At 50.8% G+C, this 20,454-nt stretch overlaps 3 protein-coding genes across 3 annotated transcripts; 2 read left to right on the top strand and 1 right to left on the bottom strand.

Annotated features, from left to right (window-relative positions):
• Positions 1-252: 252 nt before the first annotated feature.
• Positions 253-2,255, top strand: LOC100897718 (recQ-mediated genome instability protein 1). Its single transcript, XM_029111260.1, has 6 exons — positions 253-444; positions 701-836; positions 1,006-1,062; positions 1,355-1,533; positions 1,879-1,989; positions 2,114-2,255. Coding segments are annotated over exons 1-6 (627 nt in total). The 5' UTR covers positions 253-442.
• LOC100897571 (RNA-binding protein Nova-2) lies at positions 1,986-6,065 on the top strand. Its single transcript, XM_029111222.1, has 2 exons — positions 1,986-1,995; positions 4,448-6,065. Exon 2 carries the CDS (start codon positions 4,558-4,560, stop codon positions 6,049-6,051), a length of 1,494 nt encoding a protein of 497 aa, XP_028967055.1. The 5' UTR covers positions 1,986-1,995; positions 4,448-4,557; the 3' UTR covers positions 6,052-6,065.
• A 6,602-nt stretch (positions 6,066-12,667) lies between these two features.
• LOC100897422 (DIS3-like exonuclease 2) lies at positions 12,668-20,120 on the bottom strand. The gene is given in 28 exon segments (XM_029111257.1): positions 12,668-12,955; positions 13,040-13,174; positions 13,281-13,392; positions 13,472-13,581; positions 13,648-13,879; positions 13,912-14,030; positions 14,125-14,221; positions 14,469-14,572; positions 14,654-14,713; positions 14,827-15,023; positions 15,135-15,255; positions 15,430-15,495; positions 15,605-15,706; positions 15,781-15,945; positions 16,027-16,203; positions 16,333-17,396; positions 17,481-17,560; positions 17,638-17,728; positions 17,810-18,061; positions 18,151-18,222; positions 18,310-18,406; positions 18,517-18,624; positions 18,771-18,784; positions 18,956-19,019; positions 19,130-19,275; positions 19,382-19,524; positions 19,629-19,796; positions 19,939-20,120. Coding segments are annotated over 28 exon segments (4,332 nt in total). The 3' UTR covers positions 12,668-12,901.
• Between the last annotated feature and the right edge of the window lie 334 nt (positions 20,121-20,454).

Genomic DNA, 20,454 nt, shown 5'->3' with positions numbered 1-20,454 from the left:
GCAAGTTTGTAGGTGGAGCTGCTGCTGCTGATGTTTTGATGGGTACGATGCGACTGGAACGGGGGGCAGCCGAAATCGCGCCTGCCGACCGAGTCGAGAGTTCGAGAGTGACTTCTCAATGCCCGAAAGCTTCCGAACCGGGAATCTGAGTCATTGAGTCTGCCCTCGAGCGCTGATCCCTGCTCGCTCATCTCCCATTGATCCCCATGGTACTTGGTTGCCGGGCTCTCCATCCCCGAGCTTCTCGATCTCTCCCGTATTCGCTCGTCTTGCAGAACTGTTCCGACGCCTCGCTTCCTGAGTCAGCCTGAACTGCGAGTGCTGATCCGACGAGCAATCCATCAGAGTCGATCCTCCAATGTCTTGCTGCCTTCTCGGATCGTCTCGTCTCAAACTACGCCCGTTTCTCTGTGTGTTTGAATGTGACCGCTGATGCCACCGGATGTACGGTTCTAGAGAGAGCCGCCAAATCCTATTCCATGGGAGAATGGAGAATAAATACATTGCAGTCCTCGGGTATCGGGTTGATAGTCGCGAACTCTGCTCACACTCCTACTAAGCCAATTTCAGCCTTCTAGGAATGCAGGATGCGATCGAGCCCTTTCATTTCTCTGGTCATTACTCACTCAGCGGAACTTTTTCCCTCCATGAATTCTTCTCCGTTCCTGTCCGTCGAATCACGGTCGCGGCTCATTTACAGGTCCTCGAGGATGGATAGTCTCGTGCAAGACTTGGGTGTGTTCTTGCGCATGAAACATTGTCCCGTTTCCCGAGAGTGGTTGTCGAAGCTGGTCACGGAGAATCCCATGCTGACCGGTCCCGAGTGTTACGAGCTAGTGAGTTTCGGTCATCGGTTGGCCGGGGTCGATTGGGGAAGGCTCATGAAATTCGACCTACGTTCACGGCGATTTGTTTTTGGGACTCCGTCACAGATTGAGCGATCTTGCACAGGCAACGAGCGGAGCAATGAGACACTTACTGTCACTTCTTATCCTGATTCCGCAGATGCTGAACACAGACATTGCTCAAATCGGAATTTTCTCGCTTCCGAACGAAATTTACGTACGTATCTCAAAAGGCTTGTGTGAGTCGTCGCTCGATATTTTCCACGAATGACCGGCACCTCTCAGCGGAATGTCGCGATAGACTGCCAACCGATTCGGTGTTGGCAATGATCAAATCAAGGGTTATCTCTACTATGTATGTACTCGTGCCGCTACGGGTCCTTGGAGAGCAGGACCAATGGCATAGCGTGCGCAAAAAGCACGAGTCGAACAATTCTTGAATTTTCAGCGATAACTTAGGCAATATATGACCGTCCGAGAGTGATAAGACTTTCATCTACCTTTTTCAGCCCATTCGCATCAAAGGCATTCTGGAAGGACACATATTGCTACAGATCGTATCTATCAAGGATATAGGCTCCTCATTTTACTCTCAATTGAGACATCTAGAAGGAACCACCAATGCAAACAATGAGGTTTCCGCTGAAGCGTCATCTGAGGAGAGAAGAACCCATATACGTGGCCAACGGTTCGTCGGTTCGGTCATTCGTCTGCTTGTCTGTCAGAGTACGAAGGCGTCGAGTGACGTGATAACTTGATTGTATCTAATCATCAGCTGGAAAAAAGTTCGAAACCATCGGGACGTTTGTCCATACAGTCCAAGCTCAATTATGTTCAGGACCCATGAGGCTAATGAATTTATATTACGGAGGCCGATTCTAGAGAGAAGGATAGGGAGGGAGCGGGGTCAAGATGCACTTGAGGTATCACTGCATGACATACTCTCGAGTGCTCAGAATCAACCAGCGACCATTTCATGACAGAGAGGCTGGAATCCGGCATACTAAGAGTAGTTTCGTCCGGACTTCTCCAGCTGTCTCCTCTTGGAATTGACGGATGGCTGTCAAACCATACGCGCCATGGAGTTCGAACCGGTACCGAGCCTTTCCGTTGGAGTTCGCCGCGGCTCAAAACTTATGCTCAAGTGAGTGGACACGCCCAGCGGATTGAAAAGCGTTGCGATGAGCTGGATGCCCCTCCTGGCAAAAAAGCGTCAATCGAATTCAGTAGTAAACAAGGATACTGTTTTCTTGGATCGACCTCCGCAGGGGCTCTCTAGAACTCAGAAGAGGCGTAATCCTGTTACGAAGAGACTCAGTCATCCTTTTGGGCGGGTCGACGCCGGATTCCGATACGGACGCACTAAGAAAGGAAGAACTACAACGAGCATTGCAGGAATCGTCGAGGTGATTCTCAACTTCGCCGAGATCTCGGACCTTAAAAGCACTGATTCCTTTCCCTCAAATAAAGTCATATATGTGGCATCCGGTATTCCTCCATTCAGACACAACACGAGTGGACTTTTTGAAAACGCATCTGACTGACTGAGTGAGTGAGAAAGAGTATCAACCTAGGTACTTGGTTCTGTTCGATGGGCGACTGTAGCTCTCCTGAGAACGGAGCTCGCTCCTGAAAAACCCTTCGTTCCGTATGATAAGCTACGCGACACAAATACATGAGCCTCTATCGAGTCGAGCTCTTTCGTCTCCGACGAGGATGTCACGTGGTCATGTCACCCACGATAGGCTGGGAGCAGCGGATCTCCACCTGTTATTGTACACAAAGGAGGGAAGCTCCCAGAGGAAAAACGAGAGCCTCGAAAATCTCAGGAGTCGCTCAGCTGAGGTCAAACCGCAAGATCTTCGACAACGGCCCGACACAAGGGAGAAAGAGGACTCGCTGGAGCTAAATGCGCAAGCTCCGCTCATATGGCGGAGGAGCGGCGGGGGGTATCCAGAGGAAACGCGAATAGATTCTAAGACAGCCCCCAATTTCGTTTTGCTTTTGAAACCCGCAACGGAGTCATCGCTCCACTCGCCGTTTCCGGCCATCTTACGCTGCCCCGCAGGGCGATCAGCTGAAAACTTCTGGCAGCGAGTCGAAAGAGGCATGCTCGGCCATGCCCACGAGTTCGAACTTGTCGCGCGGATCCGTCTCTGAGGTCCAGTGTCTACGATCGCGGGGAAATTCTTGAAGCCGTCAAACGATTCGCGAACTCTTGACATATTCCGGGCAGTATTCCGAATAAGCTGAGGCTCCGAATCGGAGAAAACTGCACGAAACGCTGTCTCAACCCTCGTGGCTGATGGATGCAATGGAGGCAGATGCTGCTGGCGCTGCGGAAAGAGCGCCGGGTGTCGCTTCGAGTTTTGGCTGAAATTCTAAACTCCTTCTATTTGAATTACTTCGGATGCCCCGTATCGATCGAATCGAAGAGTTCAATGGTGTTTTCATCAATTTTATGAACAGGAGCGAGCCGTGATTGGATTTGAAAAGTGCAACTCCAGCGCATCGCTGATCTCTGCTGGCCGCCTCGTGGGCCCGTGGACACCACCTACGGCCGTGTTGATCTGGCCGCACCTTGCGGTGTGTTTGCGGTCATTCAGCAAGGAGAGAGCCAATCACTGTGCGTAAGTTGGAGAAATAGGGTTCGGCGTGGTCCTCCGATCCTCAACGCGACCAGCGGTTGGCCTCTGTCAAGTCGGTTTCTAGCTGTAAAGCGTGAACACGTCCGACCGACCGTCTGCACACGAATTCATCTGTCTGTGTGGTGACTGCCAGCAGTGAGTGCAAGGCAGAACAAGCATAAGTTATCATGCTGTATGCGGAAGGCTGTCGCTGAAAACGCTCTGAGCGACTTGAGGTCCCCTCGAGGAGGCTCGCAAGCTGCAGCTGCAGCAGCTAAGCCCAGGAGTGCAACGCCCTAGCCGAGTGAAAAGGAGTCGTCAGCCGCAGCAGCAGGCAGGCAGCAGACAGAACAGCGAGCAGGCAAGCATCGAGAACGAAGAAAGATTCGGACAGGAAGAAGAATATAAGGCGTCCGGGCGAGCTCCTTCATTGAATAAGCTGTTTCCAAGCATCTGCGTCGAGCAATCCATCAGTCAACAATCGATCATCAATCGATGAGAGTGATTTCATTAATTGGCTAGAGGATCTTGAAAATTGTTGTTCGTAAGCACAGAGCTCGTGCTCGACTTGTGGCAGCCGGCGAGCAGCGAGTGCGCATTCCATATGTGTGGTGAACGCCGCATGGCGTGAAGCTTTTTATCAATTTGAGAATATAAGGACCTGGCAGCGAGGAAAAGTGGAAGAGTGCACGAGTTCGGAAGATTGCGGGGAGCGGCGCGGCTGTGAGACCAGTGAGCCTGTGGGGTTGAGTGACGGCTCAGGGGTGGCAAGCTTTGGCAGCGGCACCTCCACCAGCAGTAGCGACGACGACGACAACAACGACGACGTTGCCGCCGCCGACGACGAGAGACTCGCCAAGAGGATGCGAACGGAGACTTCCTCGTCCCCGAGCCGTCAATCGGACGAAATGGCCGTCGATCGAAATGTGGCCTCGACCGCGGCCAGTGCTGGCGGCAGTCCTGGTCTGACCGCACCCACTTACCACTTTAAAATTCTGGTTCCTGCAGTAGCCGCCGGCGCGATCATTGGCAAAGGGGGTGAGACCATAGCCCAGGTGCAGAAAGACTGCGGTGCTCGTGTCAAAATGTCGAAATCGAACGACTTTTATCCCGGTACAACCGAACGAGTGTGCCTCATCACCGGCACGGTCGAGGGCATTGTGAAAATTCATAACTTCATCATGGACAAAATCAAAGAGAAGCCCGATCCGAACTCCAGGACTGGCGTCGATTTCGATCACAAGCAGCCCGCCGAACGTGAGAAACAAGTGAAAATACTCGTACCAAACTCAACAGCCGGTATGATCATTGGCAAAGGAGGCAGCTACATCAAACAGATAAAAGAAGATAGTAATGTTTATATCCAATTGTCACAGAAAAGTCGTGACCATGCTCTAGCCGAACGCTCGATTACGATAATAGGAGAATTGGAACCCACCAGAAAAGCTGTTGATCTCGTGTTGGCTAAAATCGTCGAAGACCCACAAAGTGGTTCCTGCCTCAACGTATCGTACGCCGACGCCCAGGGTCCAGTAGCCAATTTCAATCCTACTGGTTCCCCGTACGCTAACCCTACGAATTTGCAACACAGTCCTCCAGGCGGTGTCAACAACACCGGTTACAATTCAAACGGTTCGGGAGGATCTTCGTTAAGTCCTACCACTCAGATGCAGCAGCACTATGCTGCCGTGGCGAGCGGCTTGCAAAACGTCAGTGTCCCCCAAAGCGTGCTGGGCTGTCAGAACGTTGAAAGTCTCAAGATGTTACTTCGACAGAACGGATTCCAGGAACAAGCCACTTCGGAGATCCTCGGAGCATTTGCCGTGCTAGCCAATCACGGTCTTTTGGGGCCAAACATGTCGGGCCAGTTGGTGAATGGACCTACAGTTAATATGGCGGCAGTCCAGCATTCACTCTACTCGTCGGAATCTATGTCCGTGTTTGGTCCTGTTGGCAGCCTATCGGGATTCACTTCTCCTGCACCGGGCCGCGCGTTAGAAGGTGCTGCTAGTGTGGTTTTCGATCCTTTTCGTAGGGTTGCATCTTCTCCCATGACGACCCCACCTCCCGGTTCAACCTCAACCTCTGCATCTCAGCAGCAGGCGTCGCACGCACAGCAACAACAGCATCAACAACAACAGCAGCAACAGCAGCAGCAACAACACCAGCAGCAACAGCAACAAATCATCAACAACAATTCTTTCGGGCTGGGCACCGCCGGAGGTGCCACAGGCGCCACGACCCCTCTCGGAGGACCTCTGAGGAACTCTCCTGCCCCGGGCGGGGAGCTCGGCTCGAAAAACGTCGAGGCCATTCAGAAAGATGTCGAAGTCGGTGAGAACATTGTCGGGGCTATCCTCGGTCCCGGCGGGAAGCACCTCGTTGAAATCCAGCGTTTTTCCGGCGCTTCCATTCAGATCTCGAAAAAGGGTATCTTCGCACCGGGTACTCGAAACCGCATTGTGTCCATTACGGGTTGCCCAAACGCTGTAGCTACCGCTCATTACCTCATCCAGCAACACGTCGCCGAGGAAGAAGCAAAAAGATCGCAGCAGAACATTTTGCCCGTACTGCATTAGAAACTAGTGAAGAAATACCCACAAGACTCCTCCGTTTCCGAAAATACTGCCACTACTGGTAGAGAAGCTCCAGGGACGAATATCAACAATGAAAACAGCATAGAGCAATTGGAGGGAGCTTATTGGCCCGGCCGCATTGACGAAATCGACTGGGAACGATTCGCTCCCGATCTCTCCCTCAACCTCACCACCCACCCAACACCCCGAACGACTCCTCATCAACGAAAGGAACGGATCCGAATCAAGCTTGCCCAATCGAGGGCGGCTATCATCAACTTATCAAACGATGCCGACCGATTGATCAAGTAAGCTACCTTAAAACAAGAGAGGAGAACCCTTGGAATGTTGTACCAGTCGGAGATTTTCGAATGAATCGGAAGGAGGCGTACCTTAACGAATGACCGTCAGCTAGCGAATCGTGTGTTGAAGGTTCCTCGATACCTCGTTGTCCTCCCTGGTGGAGGGATTCACGAAACAATATGAAGGACATGAACTGTGAGAAACCATAAACACTCACCAACAGAAACAACAGAATCAGCCAATCGTGACAATGGCAACACCAACTCATCACATCAGAAGATGGAGAAGAAGATTCGCCTCGGGCAAGCGTGGAGGGGAAAAGAGCTCGATTCAATCGGAGCTTAAGGGCGCGTTAATTCTAGGTTACATTTTGTGATAATGGCCAGCTGCAATCGAGTCGAACGCCATGCAGCCAAATGCTGTAAGAGACTTCTTAAGCGAGCGTTTTATTTGTCAAACATGGAGCCAGGCAAGCAGGCAACGGGGCGGGCTGACAGGCGGCCCGGTGGTTTGACGATCGAGTTCGAAGGAGGGCAAACATGAGAAACGTGACAGAATTTCGACCCGAGCCAATCATCGATCCTTGCTCCTTTTGTAACAAGGATTCGAAGACTGGCGAAGGTAATTGTCGCAGTCACAAGGGCCGAGCCGATTGAATGTCGAATCGAATAGGTCGAGTGATAGCGATCGGGCTGTCATGGATTTCTGACCTCTCGACCATCTTTTTGCCCGCTATCGATAAGTCAGCTCGTCGCTCTGGATCGATGTCCGGAGACTTTCGGTACAAAGATCCAGCGACCTAAGCCGGGCTTGCCCTTCGTTTCCAAGCTAGCCGGAACGAGACCGCGCTCCTCTCGTTCGACGACGAAAAGCGACCCTCCGTTGAAAACCCGCGAGCCGAGGCTTCTGTGTTCCCGAAACCCACACCACGTTGTCTCCTATGCTTTGCTTTTTACATTTTTTTCTCTACGAGGGCATCATAGCAATAGCTCTTCTAATTTATGGATATTGAGGTTTACGGCCCGCTTTTAGGAAGCATGGTGGAGAGCATGGTGATCGAATGTGTACGTGGCTGACAGCAGATCAAGATCGAGTTTTTTCTTGTCTTTGAATTCTTTGGATGAGCGATTTGTCGCGGTTGAATCAGTCGCAACCTATCGCCAGTTTTGTGAGTGTTCAATCGGGGACCGATTCAAGCCAGTCAATGAAAGTCGTCCAACGTGAAGAACAATTGAGAGTACATCGACCTGAAATCAGAGAGAGAGATCTGTTCCTCTGAGATATGGCAGAGAGCGCCGATGGGGAATTTTCGAATTCGTTCCCGTAGAGGAGGCTACCGAGAGGTCCCGGACGACGGGATGAACGATTTCATGAATGGATTGAAGGAAGATACAGACCGTTGAGACGTGAACGAGGTCAACCTCGGGAGGACCGGGACGAGCGGAGTGAGAAAATGATTCCAGCTCATAGGTGTTGGGTTTTTGCACAGATTTTAGAGAGATAATTAAAAAATAGCCGAGAGGATCGCATCCTCAGATTCCCTCAGATTCCGTTCTTTTCATTTTTGCCTCGGTATTCCCATTGTTCGGACCGTCGGAGCGATCGGTCGATGATCAACTCAACGCGTCCGGTTCTACTCGAGAGACCTCTGTCTTTCTCACGGATCCTTCCCGTCCAAGAATTGAAGGTGCCGCCATCAAGAGTTGGTCGACGAATTCGTCTCCCCGGAAAGGCTGCTCGGGTTTCAATTATTCTCCTTGAGTGTTTCATTTACTTTTAGTGATGCTGATTGAAACCGCTTCGTCATGATGCATCGGAGTTTTCCCAGTCGTGCCCCCCCCCTTCCCTCCGGAGCCGTAGACAGCGTGATAATAGCAATTCGAGACAGCTTTTCCCCATTCGAATTCGTCCGCGAAAGTATTCTTAGCCCGAGAACCGACCGACTGCCTGACCATCAACAGAGTTCGGATCATAGGGTGGAGGCGACTCCGGCTGAGGAAAACGAAAACTCCGTCTTCGGCTCGAATCTGCTCTTTCTTTTGACTATTCTCCGACCGTGTTGCATGGTCTTTGAGAGACGCGTATCCTTGACGCTTTGTTGCTGACCCGTGAAGCTACAGCTGACAACGCGATCAGCAGGCAAATAGAGAGTTGAAAATAATCGAGCACGGGGGCAGGAAGTCCGCGTGACCGCTCAATTGGAGCTGCGACCGGAGGGCGTCATTTGGAAGTTCTCCTAGTGTGTATACGCCGTAACCGGTCCCGTGGAGTACCCACATGATTGCGTTCGGCTCATTCTGGGGCCTCTGGAGTTCCTGAACGCCTTCCCTGAGCTTCGTCTCTCTGGGGAGTGTCTACAAACTTACATACTACATGAGAGGCGGATAGGCAACGAACCTGACGGCTGTGACTGCGCGACTGGCAGCGAGGTCTTCCAGCCGGAGAACCAAGCGATCGGTTGGCCGACTCTTTCACGAATCATTTGATTACTACGAAGTGCGCCAAGCTCTCCATGGAACGCCCGCGTACGTGATCGCCATTGTGATTTCACGATTTGAAGATTGGTCAGTCGAATTCATGGATCCCTCCAGCGATCGATCGAACACGGAAGGGAACATCGGAGTATGGAAATTTCGGAAATTCGATGAGACTGGAATACGATACGGAAGCATCTAGGGGGCAGGCGAAGATAGCCACCCAGTAGACCTGACAGGGAGAAGCATCCAGGGCTACCCCCGAACAGACTGGGTGGTGCGGGAATGATCACGATGCCTTTTCCGGAGTGAGCTCATGCCGCTCTGGTGCCGCGCAGACCGTCGAACCGACAGACGAACGGCGACGTCAATTGCGGTGAACTTACGGAAGTGCTTTACGGGATGATATTAGATCACTATATAGCCCGTGCCATTAGATAGCCGTGCGAAGAAAACACTCGAGGGTCATGACACATGTTGATCGGCGTCACATGGGAGCATTTATCGAATGCGAGTCGAATTTCCGGGAGCATTTCGCGGGAAGAGAGGACAAACGTGTGAAATGAAATCCAACTAGCAAGCTAAGAATAGTCGAACAAGTGTGCCATGCCATGCAGTCAACTGTGGCTGGCTTCTCTCAGGCGGAGCACGTAAGCACGGAAAAATGATGACTATTCACCGAATGTATGGAGCTGAAGGTGTTCATGTATCTACCATTGATGGATGAGAGCGAATTGAGAAACATACGAATACTGAGCGTCAGTAGAACTGCTAAATAAGTTCGGTGGATTCGATGACTTCAAGTACTTAGCACTCGGTGCCTACTGTATGACTAATTATAAGCTACATTCTTGAGACTGACTGGCTACTGATCGAGTCGGACTCTCGACATGGTGTACAATGTCACCCAAAACTCATCAACTTGGTCGAATAAACGACCAAGCGGCCATATTCCCAAAGCCCAATAGAACTTCCCACTTCGCACGGAGGTTCTACTCAGCAGCGCTGTGTTCTGATTGATCAAACCTACCATACTAGTTATCGATGTAAGATGTCGAATCCAGGTGGGAAGATCGTGAAGGCATGAAAGACGACTGGAAAGGCAGGATAGACAGATCCTGTTCATGAGGTGGAATCAGAGAGAATAACCCGAGACCACGCTCTTAGGAAATCCGCTTGCTCTGTCTCTGGTCGATGTACGATATCTGTTCAGAGGTCTTTCTATCTGTCCGTCGGCCGATCCAGTTGTGTAGCTGTATGGATCTGTCACGATGATTTGTATGATCGGAACGAGCGGTATTCTCTCTGAGAGCGTCGGCAACAAATGGGAAAGTGAAAACATCGTTTTGGAGAAACCGGCGCTTAAATAGTTTTAGATTCTAGATGATCGGAATAATGTTTGTCATGGTGGTTTGTAATGGTTGTCTGCTACGATTGCCATTATAGCGATGATTATATGGGACGTTCGTACGGACTTCACGGGATGTTCACTGTGGACTCATTTGGCTCATTGGGCGGGCGCGAGCTGGACGGATCGTGACGTCGGCCGTTCTCGGACATGCGATTACGCACGCATACACAAACTCATTGGAGAAATTGCCACACAGTTTGGTACATCACAGACTTATACACCATACATCATCCAACATCTACTCATCGACGGGTGCATGCTCACGGTTTGTTGATCTTCGAACACGGGCAGACACGATAAATGCATAGGAACATGGGAGGCGACCGACTCGAGACGTACTGCGACGGCTCTCTGTCAAGTGTTACGCGGTGCAATTAATCGAAAAAGTCTTATCCATCTCTACTCTCGATCTACCTCTCGAGCATTTCCAACTTTCGCACAAGAATGCACACACTTTACACAGAACAGGAGTATTGAACGTTTCGGAGGAGCAGAGCCACGAAACACAGCAGACAGGATATTCTATTCTTCGTAACCAGAATTCATGATTCATCAGGGAGTCGACCCCGGACTTCTCTGCGGAATTACTCCTCTGGAGGTGAACTCGAGCGGGGAACGTTTAAGTGCGGGTCCCGAGGTTTACGGATTGTCGCTCGCCGCTTCAGCTAGCGAAGAATACTCCCCCTATGAAGTTGATGTCGATGCGATCCACGCGAACTCATATTCCTTGCCGCATATAATCTGATATTTCCCTCCCTCCTGAGACGACTTTCTCCTCGGGCGACGACTTACTCTATCCTGTAAGTGAAGAGCCGAGAGAGGGCTGACCGATACTCGAGAGGTTCGAGACATCACATAAAATGGAGGAAATTCGTCGCTCAAGTTTTACTCTGAAATGAGACCTCTGTCGATTGGGAGCGCTCCCTGAGATTCCAGCGCTCTTACTCGAAACCGCGGGCAGCGAAGCTTGGTGTGATTCCGACTTGTTTTGTAAATAAGTTCTAACTTCCATCGATAAATTTATCGGAATGCCGCTTCTGCCACCGCTTCCGAGATTTCGAGCCAAGGCCCTCGGATTTCTGTTCCTGCTTTCCCGATAAACTCTCTGATTTGTACAATTAGTGATTTCTCTGGTGCGAAGAGTCGGAATACGAGAGGAGAGCGAATAGCTTGATGAACGTTGTTCAGAGAGAATCTCGAGAGATTATTAAAAATCTAGGAACGAGACCGGCTGAGCTGGTGGTCCATGATGACTGATCAGTGATCACGAAGGCAGCGTCGATCGCCACGACGCTGATTATGGAATGGTGCATGATGATTTACATGAAGACTTCCCGCCTGCTTCAGCCCGTGGCGGATTCGGTCAAGGCCTCCCCTCTTCTTGATTTTTGAGCTTTCAGCTGCTCCAATCCGCGAGCGTGCATTGAATGAAGACGACTGACAGAGCAAAAGACGTTCACTCGAAGTAGCAACACAGAAACAGAAGGAGATATTTTGAGGAAACGCAGAGGTGACTCTACCACACTTTGATCCCCACGCTTTACCTCAACAATTTCGCGGCAAGGGCGAGGATCGGCTCAAATCGGAAGATCTGAGCGGTATGGCCGCAAGGAAACAACGCTAGCGTGAACCCGCTGGGACTCGAGCTCGATTACTCGGCGAAACTGAGCTTGACAGGAGCCTCTATGACATCCAATATCTTGAAACTGAGCCGGGTTCGGGGTTGCGAGTCCCAAAGAAAATAACCCCAACCGAAAATTCCAGTTCTTAGGTAGGTCAGTAAAACGACGCTCGCGGGGGATGAGTGTGATGATGAGAGAACCTGCATCAGACAGCTCGCTGTTGGGAGCATGGCAACCATACACCAAACACCGAAATTCGCATCATGCATAGCCACGTCGAGTGACACTAGATCGAAGGAAGTGTACCAGTTAGGTGAGGAAGCATACGATACGTTCAGTTTCGTTTGATCAACGTGAAGTTTTGGAGTGACTCGAGAAGAGAAGCTAACAAAACGAGTAAGGAAACGACGATGAATCTTACACTTATAGTTGGGAAGATCGTGATCGCAATTTTCAAGTCGATTTCCGGGTAACAAGGTTCTCCACTTGATCTTGGGGCTGGAAAACTCCCGCCGAAACAACTCAAGCGAAGCACACAAATAAAGAATACATTTATGAAATCCAATGGAGTCTGCTGTATTCATTCCTGCCTCGGTATAGAATCCGGACGCATCCCTCCTTCCGCGCGAGGCTGTTACCTCAGTCTCCGTTTTAGGCCTACTATGAAGAATCGACTGAGTGACGAAGTATTGGGTCTTCATTAGCTAATCCCCATCTTCCGTGTTCAACCACCCAGTAAGTGTCGTCTCCCATGGCGACGAGCTCTCGCACGATTTAGACCAAAGGCGATAACTCCCCTCAGCAATTCCTGCGATAATCTTTATTCGATTCTCATTCGGCTATTCGGATGGAATCCGTCGAGCAAGTGTGTATCACATTCAAGTACTTCAAATTCAATCTGAGTTCAGTCTGAATTCTACATCTCAGAGTGTTGAGCTGAAGCCTCAGACCTGGAAGATTCACGAGGTGCGATATTGAAGATGATTATTCCCCTCACTAACATCATCAAGCTGACTTTGGTTCCAAGAGAGATGACGATCAACTCACTCGAGGATAGCACCAACAGGTGGTTCAAGTCTCACAATATATTGACAAGTCTGGAAAAAATGCGGGGTCACTCGGGCTTCTCATGATGAAGGCTCATATATGAGTTGATAGGCTTGGGTGTAAGCGATTCCAACCTCTTTCCGGGCCTCCAGAGATCCTTTCACGGCACTAGCCATTTTCAGTCGCAGGTCAACGAGACCGCCCTCCACTCCTTTCCAGCGGAAGGTGAGGCTGTCTTCTTCGAAAACCGAAGAAACGCAACGCTGTTTCTAAAGGAAGCGAAGAATCCGTACGTTGCCGATATCGAGTGCTCTCTCAACGATGAATATTCGCGAATGAGGAGGGTCCGTGTATGAACTCCTATCCGATACTCACATCCTTGTAGGCTCGTTGCACAATGCCGGTTCTCAGGGAAACCACATCAACCGAGCGGTCGAGTACGCCGACTACAATGAAATCGTCGCTCAACCGACTTTCAGTCAGGGATCTGGAGAGGAAGCTCGAATTCAGATCGAGACGGAGCTCGAGCGCGATATCGGTAGATGCCTGGCACGAGCTGGACTCACCTCACGAAATTCCACACGAATAGCTCTATGCTAGCAACTTCCGCGCATTTGGCAGCTCGTTTTCTCTCGTTGCATCGAGATGCTATTTTTCTCAGCTCACTCGCCTGGTGGTTGAACGACAGAGTTTCTGTAGGAGACCGAGTTTCTTCTCTCTGGACAGGAGGCAATCTGAGCATATGCGGACAACTTACGCGTTCATCGCTCTCTCGAACTTCGTAGCCCAATGATTGAGCTAGAAGACGGTGAACAACGAGATCTGCATACCGTCGAATCGGTGAGGTGAAGTGCGTATACAACGGCACCGCCAACGCAAAATGTCTGTGGACAGATTCTCATGAGTCTTCTTTCACTCGATTTTTTCGTGCCGTCGAGGACCATCCTCGACGTATAGGTTGAGTGTGGTTTTTCCTCACCTCAAATCTTCAGGGGTTTGTCCTTGCGCAACAACGTATTGAGCGGGGCTGAACGGTTTCGAAAGAATCACAGCAAACGCACGCAGAAGAAGTTCCCGAGCTTCGCATTCAGAAACTCGAAGCGATTCTGCGATGTTTTCCGCAACCTACAATCGGATAAGAGCCCAAGGAGCGTCTTAATTCTGCACTCGCGGATTCGTACTCACGGGTTTTTGTATATATGAGTTGCAATGCACGAACCTCCAGCTTGAACATTTGATTCTTGAGAGTGTCGAGACCACTTTGCATACTTTTGGCATCGAAGCCGTCTATTCTGATTCCCAAGGCTTCAAATTCTCTGCAATTGGCCTCGAAAATGTTTCATTCCTTTTCAGAAGACCGTGAACATCGTTGAGGAACAAGAACTCTTATGCATTTAGACCCGCTTATAAGAGACTCGGATCTAAGAGACATTTTCCCGATTCCCGATCTCATAGGCTACGGTGTTGAAGACCTCGGATATTAGAGAAACCCGGACATGAGAGTCGTTTCCCGGCTACCCGGAGGGATCCCTCATAAGCGGGTTCGACTGCAGCACTACTTACTTAGCTATGATATTTATGCGCCTTTCGTCGGGATGTGAATGTCTGCGCAAGAATGCCAAAGCAGGGAACTCCCGCCGGATCTTGCGAGCCACCGCCATGTTTGCCTGAAAGCAGCAGTGACAACAACTCGATTTTTGTTTCCGCGGGTTGATCCATCAGAACATGACATGCAGCTCACTACTCACCAGTAGCATGAATTCTTCGATTAAGCGATGACTCGCGGTGTGTTGGTACACGGAAAATCCCTGCGTGAGAACGGAGACCTCAAATTCTGCATGCCTCTCGGACAGTGTCATCGATGGATGAGGGAATACTGATCAGATCGAATTCACTTACACCGGGATAAAGCCTCACTTACTTGCGGCACACCGTTCCCGGCCAATTGGAAACACAGTTTTAGCTGATCGATGCGGAGTGCACCTTCATCGAAACGTCGTTTCCTCATATGTGTGGCCATATCTTGCAAAACGACTAGAGCTTCCGAGATCCGACCAATTGAATGGCCATTGAAAATAGGAGGCAATTCCTCCGGGGTCCAGGTACGTTTAGGGTCATCTATGGATCATATTGATTCTTTGAGGAGCATGAAAATGTTCCACTCTCCTATCCGACGAACGTCTCGCAAGGAGGGCATGGACAATGTGAGCGATAAGCAGGAATCCTCACCAATGATATCTTGTGCGAGTTCATAAGACATTTTACAGCAGCTATTTATTATTGTCCTGCCGAACCATTCCTCGAACACCTCGCCCTGAGAGTTCATTTTGAAGACCACTGAGAATGTCAGCTGTGGGAATTAATGAATCATGATTTCCCCGATGTTTGCTTTTGGGGTGAATATAGTCAAGTCCCCAGACAAAACTGCCGAGCGCCGATTTCGATTGAGAGGTAATGTTCCCAATGTATGCAAGATGCTCATGCAAATTATCCATATCCGCGTTTCTAGAGTCGATGAGCATACCTTGTCAGCGCCGGGATGGAGCGAACACAGATTATTGCACAACAATCTTGGAAGCATCGGAACTACCTTGAAGGGAAAAGTGACCATCAAGCATCGAGCAGATCCCATCGCAAGATATCGCTCATTCATGGGGAATGAGGACCTCAGCGATTCTCTCCCATGATTGAGAGCTTACCCTCTGAACGAGATAGACCGAAGTGGCTCTGGACTGCGCTTTCGAGTCCAGAGGAGTGTTACGTTTGACGAAATAGCTTACGTCCGCTATGTGGATTCCGACCTGAAGTTTATCGGAAGTTTATCGAAAGACGCTTTAGCAAAACGCCAGCGCGTCGCGATCCGATATCTACGGACCTCGTATAAGTCGTCGGCGATTTTCTTGACAGAAAGAGCGTCATCCAAGTCCCGAGCTGACATTGGATCGATCGTGAACACCAGTTCTTTTCGATAATCCTTCCGGCTCTCGAGTTCCTCAGCGGGTATTTTCCAATTCGGAGAAACATCCATGTTTCTCAATACCTGTAGGGGACAAGAGCGTCATCGGAAACTGAAAACCCAATTCTTTGATCGACGCCTTCCGTGTATGTAGATTGAGCTCACATCATCGTCGATGCAGTCGTCGTCGATGCCATTATTACTGAGGATGGCCGTGGTTTCGGCTTCGATTTCTCCTTTTTTGCCCACGATTTTCAACAGTTTACCCTTGGGAAGAACTTCTTGTGCGTCCCAATCTTCCAGTTGAGCGCAGAACAAAGTGTCCTCAAAATGTTTGGGCCGCTGGAAGAGTAGATGAGCCCGCATGAGAGAGAATATAGACTCCTGGGCTTCCGAGACCGTCACTCGGTGTGGGCTCCCCGGAGTACCCTTCGCTTAGATCTTCATTCAAATATCGGAACCGACAAGTACCTTGATCAAATCTTTGGGACATTCGGCAGCGGGAATGCACATCCGAGGAAAGCGAGGGTCCGTAGGGGAGAAGAGCAGTGATTTGACATTATTTTCGTTGAACGTCTTCAAAGTTCCGCAGACAACCCTCGGGGCTGATGCCTCGAGAACCGCTACTACTCTAGCTTTGCGCTGGACGAATTGGGGCCACTCGGGATGCGCCAGAACATCGTCGATGTGGTATGGACGGAGATCCTGTTGATCTAGCTTCGTAGCTTCATTGGGAGGTTCAGACCTTCTGTGCCGAGGGCTGCCCCGGGGCTTCTCCTTGTGCGATCTGGGAGACCTCTGGGGATCCTTGAGATCTTTCCGTGGTCTTCGAGGCTGAGCTTGCTGTTGATGAGTTTGCCTCGACTTCTTGGACGGGCCGACCATCGCGCCGAGAACACCTAGCGATGCCGCATTGTCGGTAGTGACCTCGGTGAAACCTCTGTAGTCTTCGTCGGGGTCAGGCCGATTTTCTTTTTCAGTGATAATAGATCGAAAACCGAGATCTTCCGGCGTGATGTTGAACCTTTGGACGAGCCCAGGTTTCTTCTTCCTATTCTTCCGTCTCTTCGTATTGGTCTTGGGTTCGTCGTCTTGAGTTTCTTCTTTGTGTTCGGAAGTTTCTTCGGAGGCGATCTCGGTCGACCATTGCTTCTCTTGCGAAGGTTTTTCCTCGATGGGCCGCTTTTTCTTCTGACGAGTCTGCTTCCACGTTTTTTGCTCCACGGCCTTCGACTTGCTGTCGGTATCCCTCTTCTTCGCACGATTCTCGGACGGTGGCGTTGCCGCCGCGTCTTTTGCGTCCTTCAATCGAATATGGCACTCGTCTGAAGATGTCGTGCTTGCATCGGGTATTTTCGAAGGAACCTCCTTGCGAGTTGGAACTTCGGTTCGCTCCTGCACCTGATTCGAGGCAAAGTGAAGACTTTCGGCGAGATCTCCGTGACTTTCATCGCTGTCGTAGTCGTCATGGCCTGTCGATTCCTCGGTGGTCGGTTCGTCCAGCTCGTCAGAGAGTAGGGCTCCGCCCGAGAAGCCTGGAATCGATTCGCATTCATGAGACATCACCGATTCGCCGAATCGAAACCCTGATGAATAAGCTGATGCGAGAGGCAGCTCACCCGGGAGGCTCGACTCGAGTTCCCGAGCCGTGAATTGCAACTCCGGACCGTCGTCCTCGGTGTCGTGCAAGTCCACGTACCTTGGGATACACAATATTTAGGCACTTCTCGTGTGAACACAGCCGATACGAAGCTCGGACCGGCTAGGAATACTCACTCGTAGTCCCCAGCAAACGTGAAGTCATCTCGGAGACGGTCTGACTCACACTGTCTGACAACCTCTCGCATGCGTTCCAATTTCTTAATACCTGCGTATTTGGAGTCGAAAACGATCAGAAAACATGCTCCTCCCCGAGAATTCATGGAGCGAGATCCGGGGTGCAACTTACCCCTGAAAACTATAACGTCTTCCGACGACGTGAATTTGCCCCAATCTACCGACGAGTCTGACTTGGCTTCATTGTCGAGCCTGGGCTCTTGCAATGCATCCTCGCCCTTCGTCGCCTCAGCCTGCCTTCTGTGCTCATCCCATACGCGTTCGCAGGTTTCGGGAAAATTCTCCGAGAACGGCTTCTGCTCGTCGCTCGGGCCGCAATCACCAGTATCGCCCATCAACCTTTCACTCGAGGAGTCTCCTTCGTCTGTGAATGGAAATCCTGAATCTCCTCGACTTCGAGGCATTCCACGCTGATCGAACGCCAAAGTGACGTTGGGCGGATTGCTGTCTCACCTGAGGATGTTTCCGTTGGGATCTCTTCTTTGATTACTTCCAAAGCTGCTGGGATCGGCCCTTTCGAGTCGTCTGTAACAGATAAGACAGTGTTGGATCAGAGGCTAGCCGTTGCATGATGAATTTAGGTCGAGATCTGAAGGACTCGACAGGACTCACTTTCACATTTTGAGCCAGCATTCGCATCCCTCTGCAGACTTTCCAGGAGGGAGAGACCGTTCTTCTTCTCCCAGGAGGAGATGACGTCCCAATGGACCTGTCGACGAGATTCGGATTTGATTTCGCAGAGCGGAAGCAGTCCTCGCGTAATTTACGAAGGTCGATCGCAATAGCTCGTGATCACAATGGAGCCTTGAACCTGCCTACCTTCCACTCTTCCTTGGGCAACAGGGCAACCGCGACTTTATCACCGTTAAGCGCACGGTTTCTGCTAAGTCGGCCTTCTATATGTATATCCCAGTGAGGCCCGGGCTCCTGTCGAAGATCGAGGAACGTCAAAAGCTTCTCAGACACTCATGGCTCTCGGCCGAAACCGCTTCCTCCAGAGCTCAGAAAACGAAGAGACAGGGAACAAGCTTTCGAAGAACGGACCGAGTGAGACGCGATCATCGATGTCTCACTCCGTCAAATGATGCTGCGACAAACCGGCGCAACGAGTTTGTACAAGGGGTAGGATATTCGCAGCTACATACACGAACTTTCGGTAGCCAGGCAGGCAGGCGGGCAGAAAGGATCATTGATCCTCTGTGCGTTTCCATGCTGCTCAATTCGAGTGCTTAGAAGAATATTCTGAGAGTAATGTTACCAGTGATTACCGGTGCTGATATGAAAGAGTCCTCGAAACACCGTGGGTTCACGCGTAGAGTTCCCTAGAACGGATGAGCTATTGAGCGGGAACGAGATCATCGCGAGGTTCCCTTTGATCGAGCTACGGAAATGAAAGCGGGACTGAGTATTATGCGTATCCAGCCGTACTCACCTCGAAGAACTCCCCTTTTTTCAATCCAGCTTGGATTTCACAGAGCGGGAGGAAAGCGTCGAACGGGTGGAAATCGTTGCCCTGGCCCCGGCGGCTCCTCTGATTCGGTGTCGTTGGCACAGAGTAGGAGAATGAATGAGGTTGAGCTGAGGGGCGGCATACGTTAGAGGGCGAGCGTTTCTATCGGGGATGTCTCGGAGCTTTTCATGAGGGTGTCCGATTCCGTAGGAGGTCCGAATCATTCATCGATACCTTGAACAGCCCTCGACGGTCCAGGTGAGGACAAGAGGTCCGTGGACGAGCGACTGCTCACACTTCCCGCATCCGACCATGAACATTTGTGCACCTGATGCTGGTACTTGAGATGAGGTGGCAGTGGGGAGCGCATGGAGTCTCTGTAAGGACAATGGTGGGGCTCAGTGAATGCGGTCCGTCCGGGTTCCGTAGATTGGGCGAGCGGAGGTCCATGGGGAGGAAAACATATTCAAGACTTCTCTACCTGTTTCCGCAAGTATCGCTCTTCCTTCTGTGTACGCCGGATCCGGGCTGATTGTGCTGACCACAATTCCCGCTCGACTTGTTCCTTGCCGAGTTCGTTTTGCGTTTCGGGTGGAGATTTCCCGGATCCGACAAGGAAAGTCCCGCATCGCTCGCTGCCACGCGTAGCCTACGGAGGTACCGCGCAAATCGTGAAATTGGTACGTCTGATCGGTCTAAGTTACAATCCATTCCCCGATGTGTTTGTAATCCCTGTATCGAGATCGAGCGGGCAATGATCATTGTGATGGAAAGAATAAAACTATATTCACGGTTGTTGAGCTCCAGGTCGTGGTCGGGTGGGGCTTTTCGGCACTTGTTGTTTAGGGGTCAAATCTTTCTTCGGGGGGCGTTTCTTTCGGGGTTTCCCGGCCGCCTGTTGGGGCGATTTTTCTTCTAAAACTAGAGTTTCCAAAGCTGATCCCAACTCCGCGTCTGGATTTGCGTCAGCCATCGTCACTGTGGAATGGAATATCAATTTAAGACATTTCGTGGCTGCGGAGACCTTAAGCAAGTGACTCAACCCGTGATTACATCATAAAGACATTTTGTCAAGCCGACGGTCCTCCGCGCATACTATCTCAGCCGTCTTCTAGGCGGATAGAAGGAAAGGGTGAGAAAGAGTTCAGGCGACCGGCTCCTCCGCCGGGACATGAAAAGGCAATTCGATCCGGCCAAGGAACCGACTACGAATGAATCCACAAACCGGAGTTGGATTACCCGCGAATCTGTCATCACATAAGTCCGCAGCTCCAAATAGCGAAGACTAAAATCGGCGGAATGAACGC

This window comes from Galendromus occidentalis, unplaced genomic scaffold, assembly GCF_000255335.2.
Source record: "Galendromus occidentalis unplaced genomic scaffold, Mocc_1.1 scf7180000075563, whole genome shotgun sequence".
NCBI classification, from domain to species: Eukaryota; Metazoa; Arthropoda; class Arachnida; order Mesostigmata; family Phytoseiidae; genus Galendromus; species Galendromus occidentalis.
Note: the sequence above shows the minus strand (reverse complement) of the source record. Positions and strands in the feature narration are given on the sequence as shown.

Coding starts and splice junctions, on each gene's coding strand:
- LOC100897718 (XM_029111260.1), top strand. Junction 837..1,005: donor GTCCCGAGTGTTACGAGCTA/GTGAGTTTCGGT, acceptor CTGATTCCGCAG/ATGCTGAACACAGACATTGC. Junction 1,990..2,113: donor GGCTCAAAACTTATGCTCAA/GTGAGTGGACAC, acceptor CGACCTCCGCAG/GGGCTCTCTAGAACTCAGAA.
- LOC100897571 (XM_029111222.1), top strand. CDS start 4,558: ATGTCGAAATCGAACGACTTTTATCCCGGTACAACCGAACGAGTGTGC.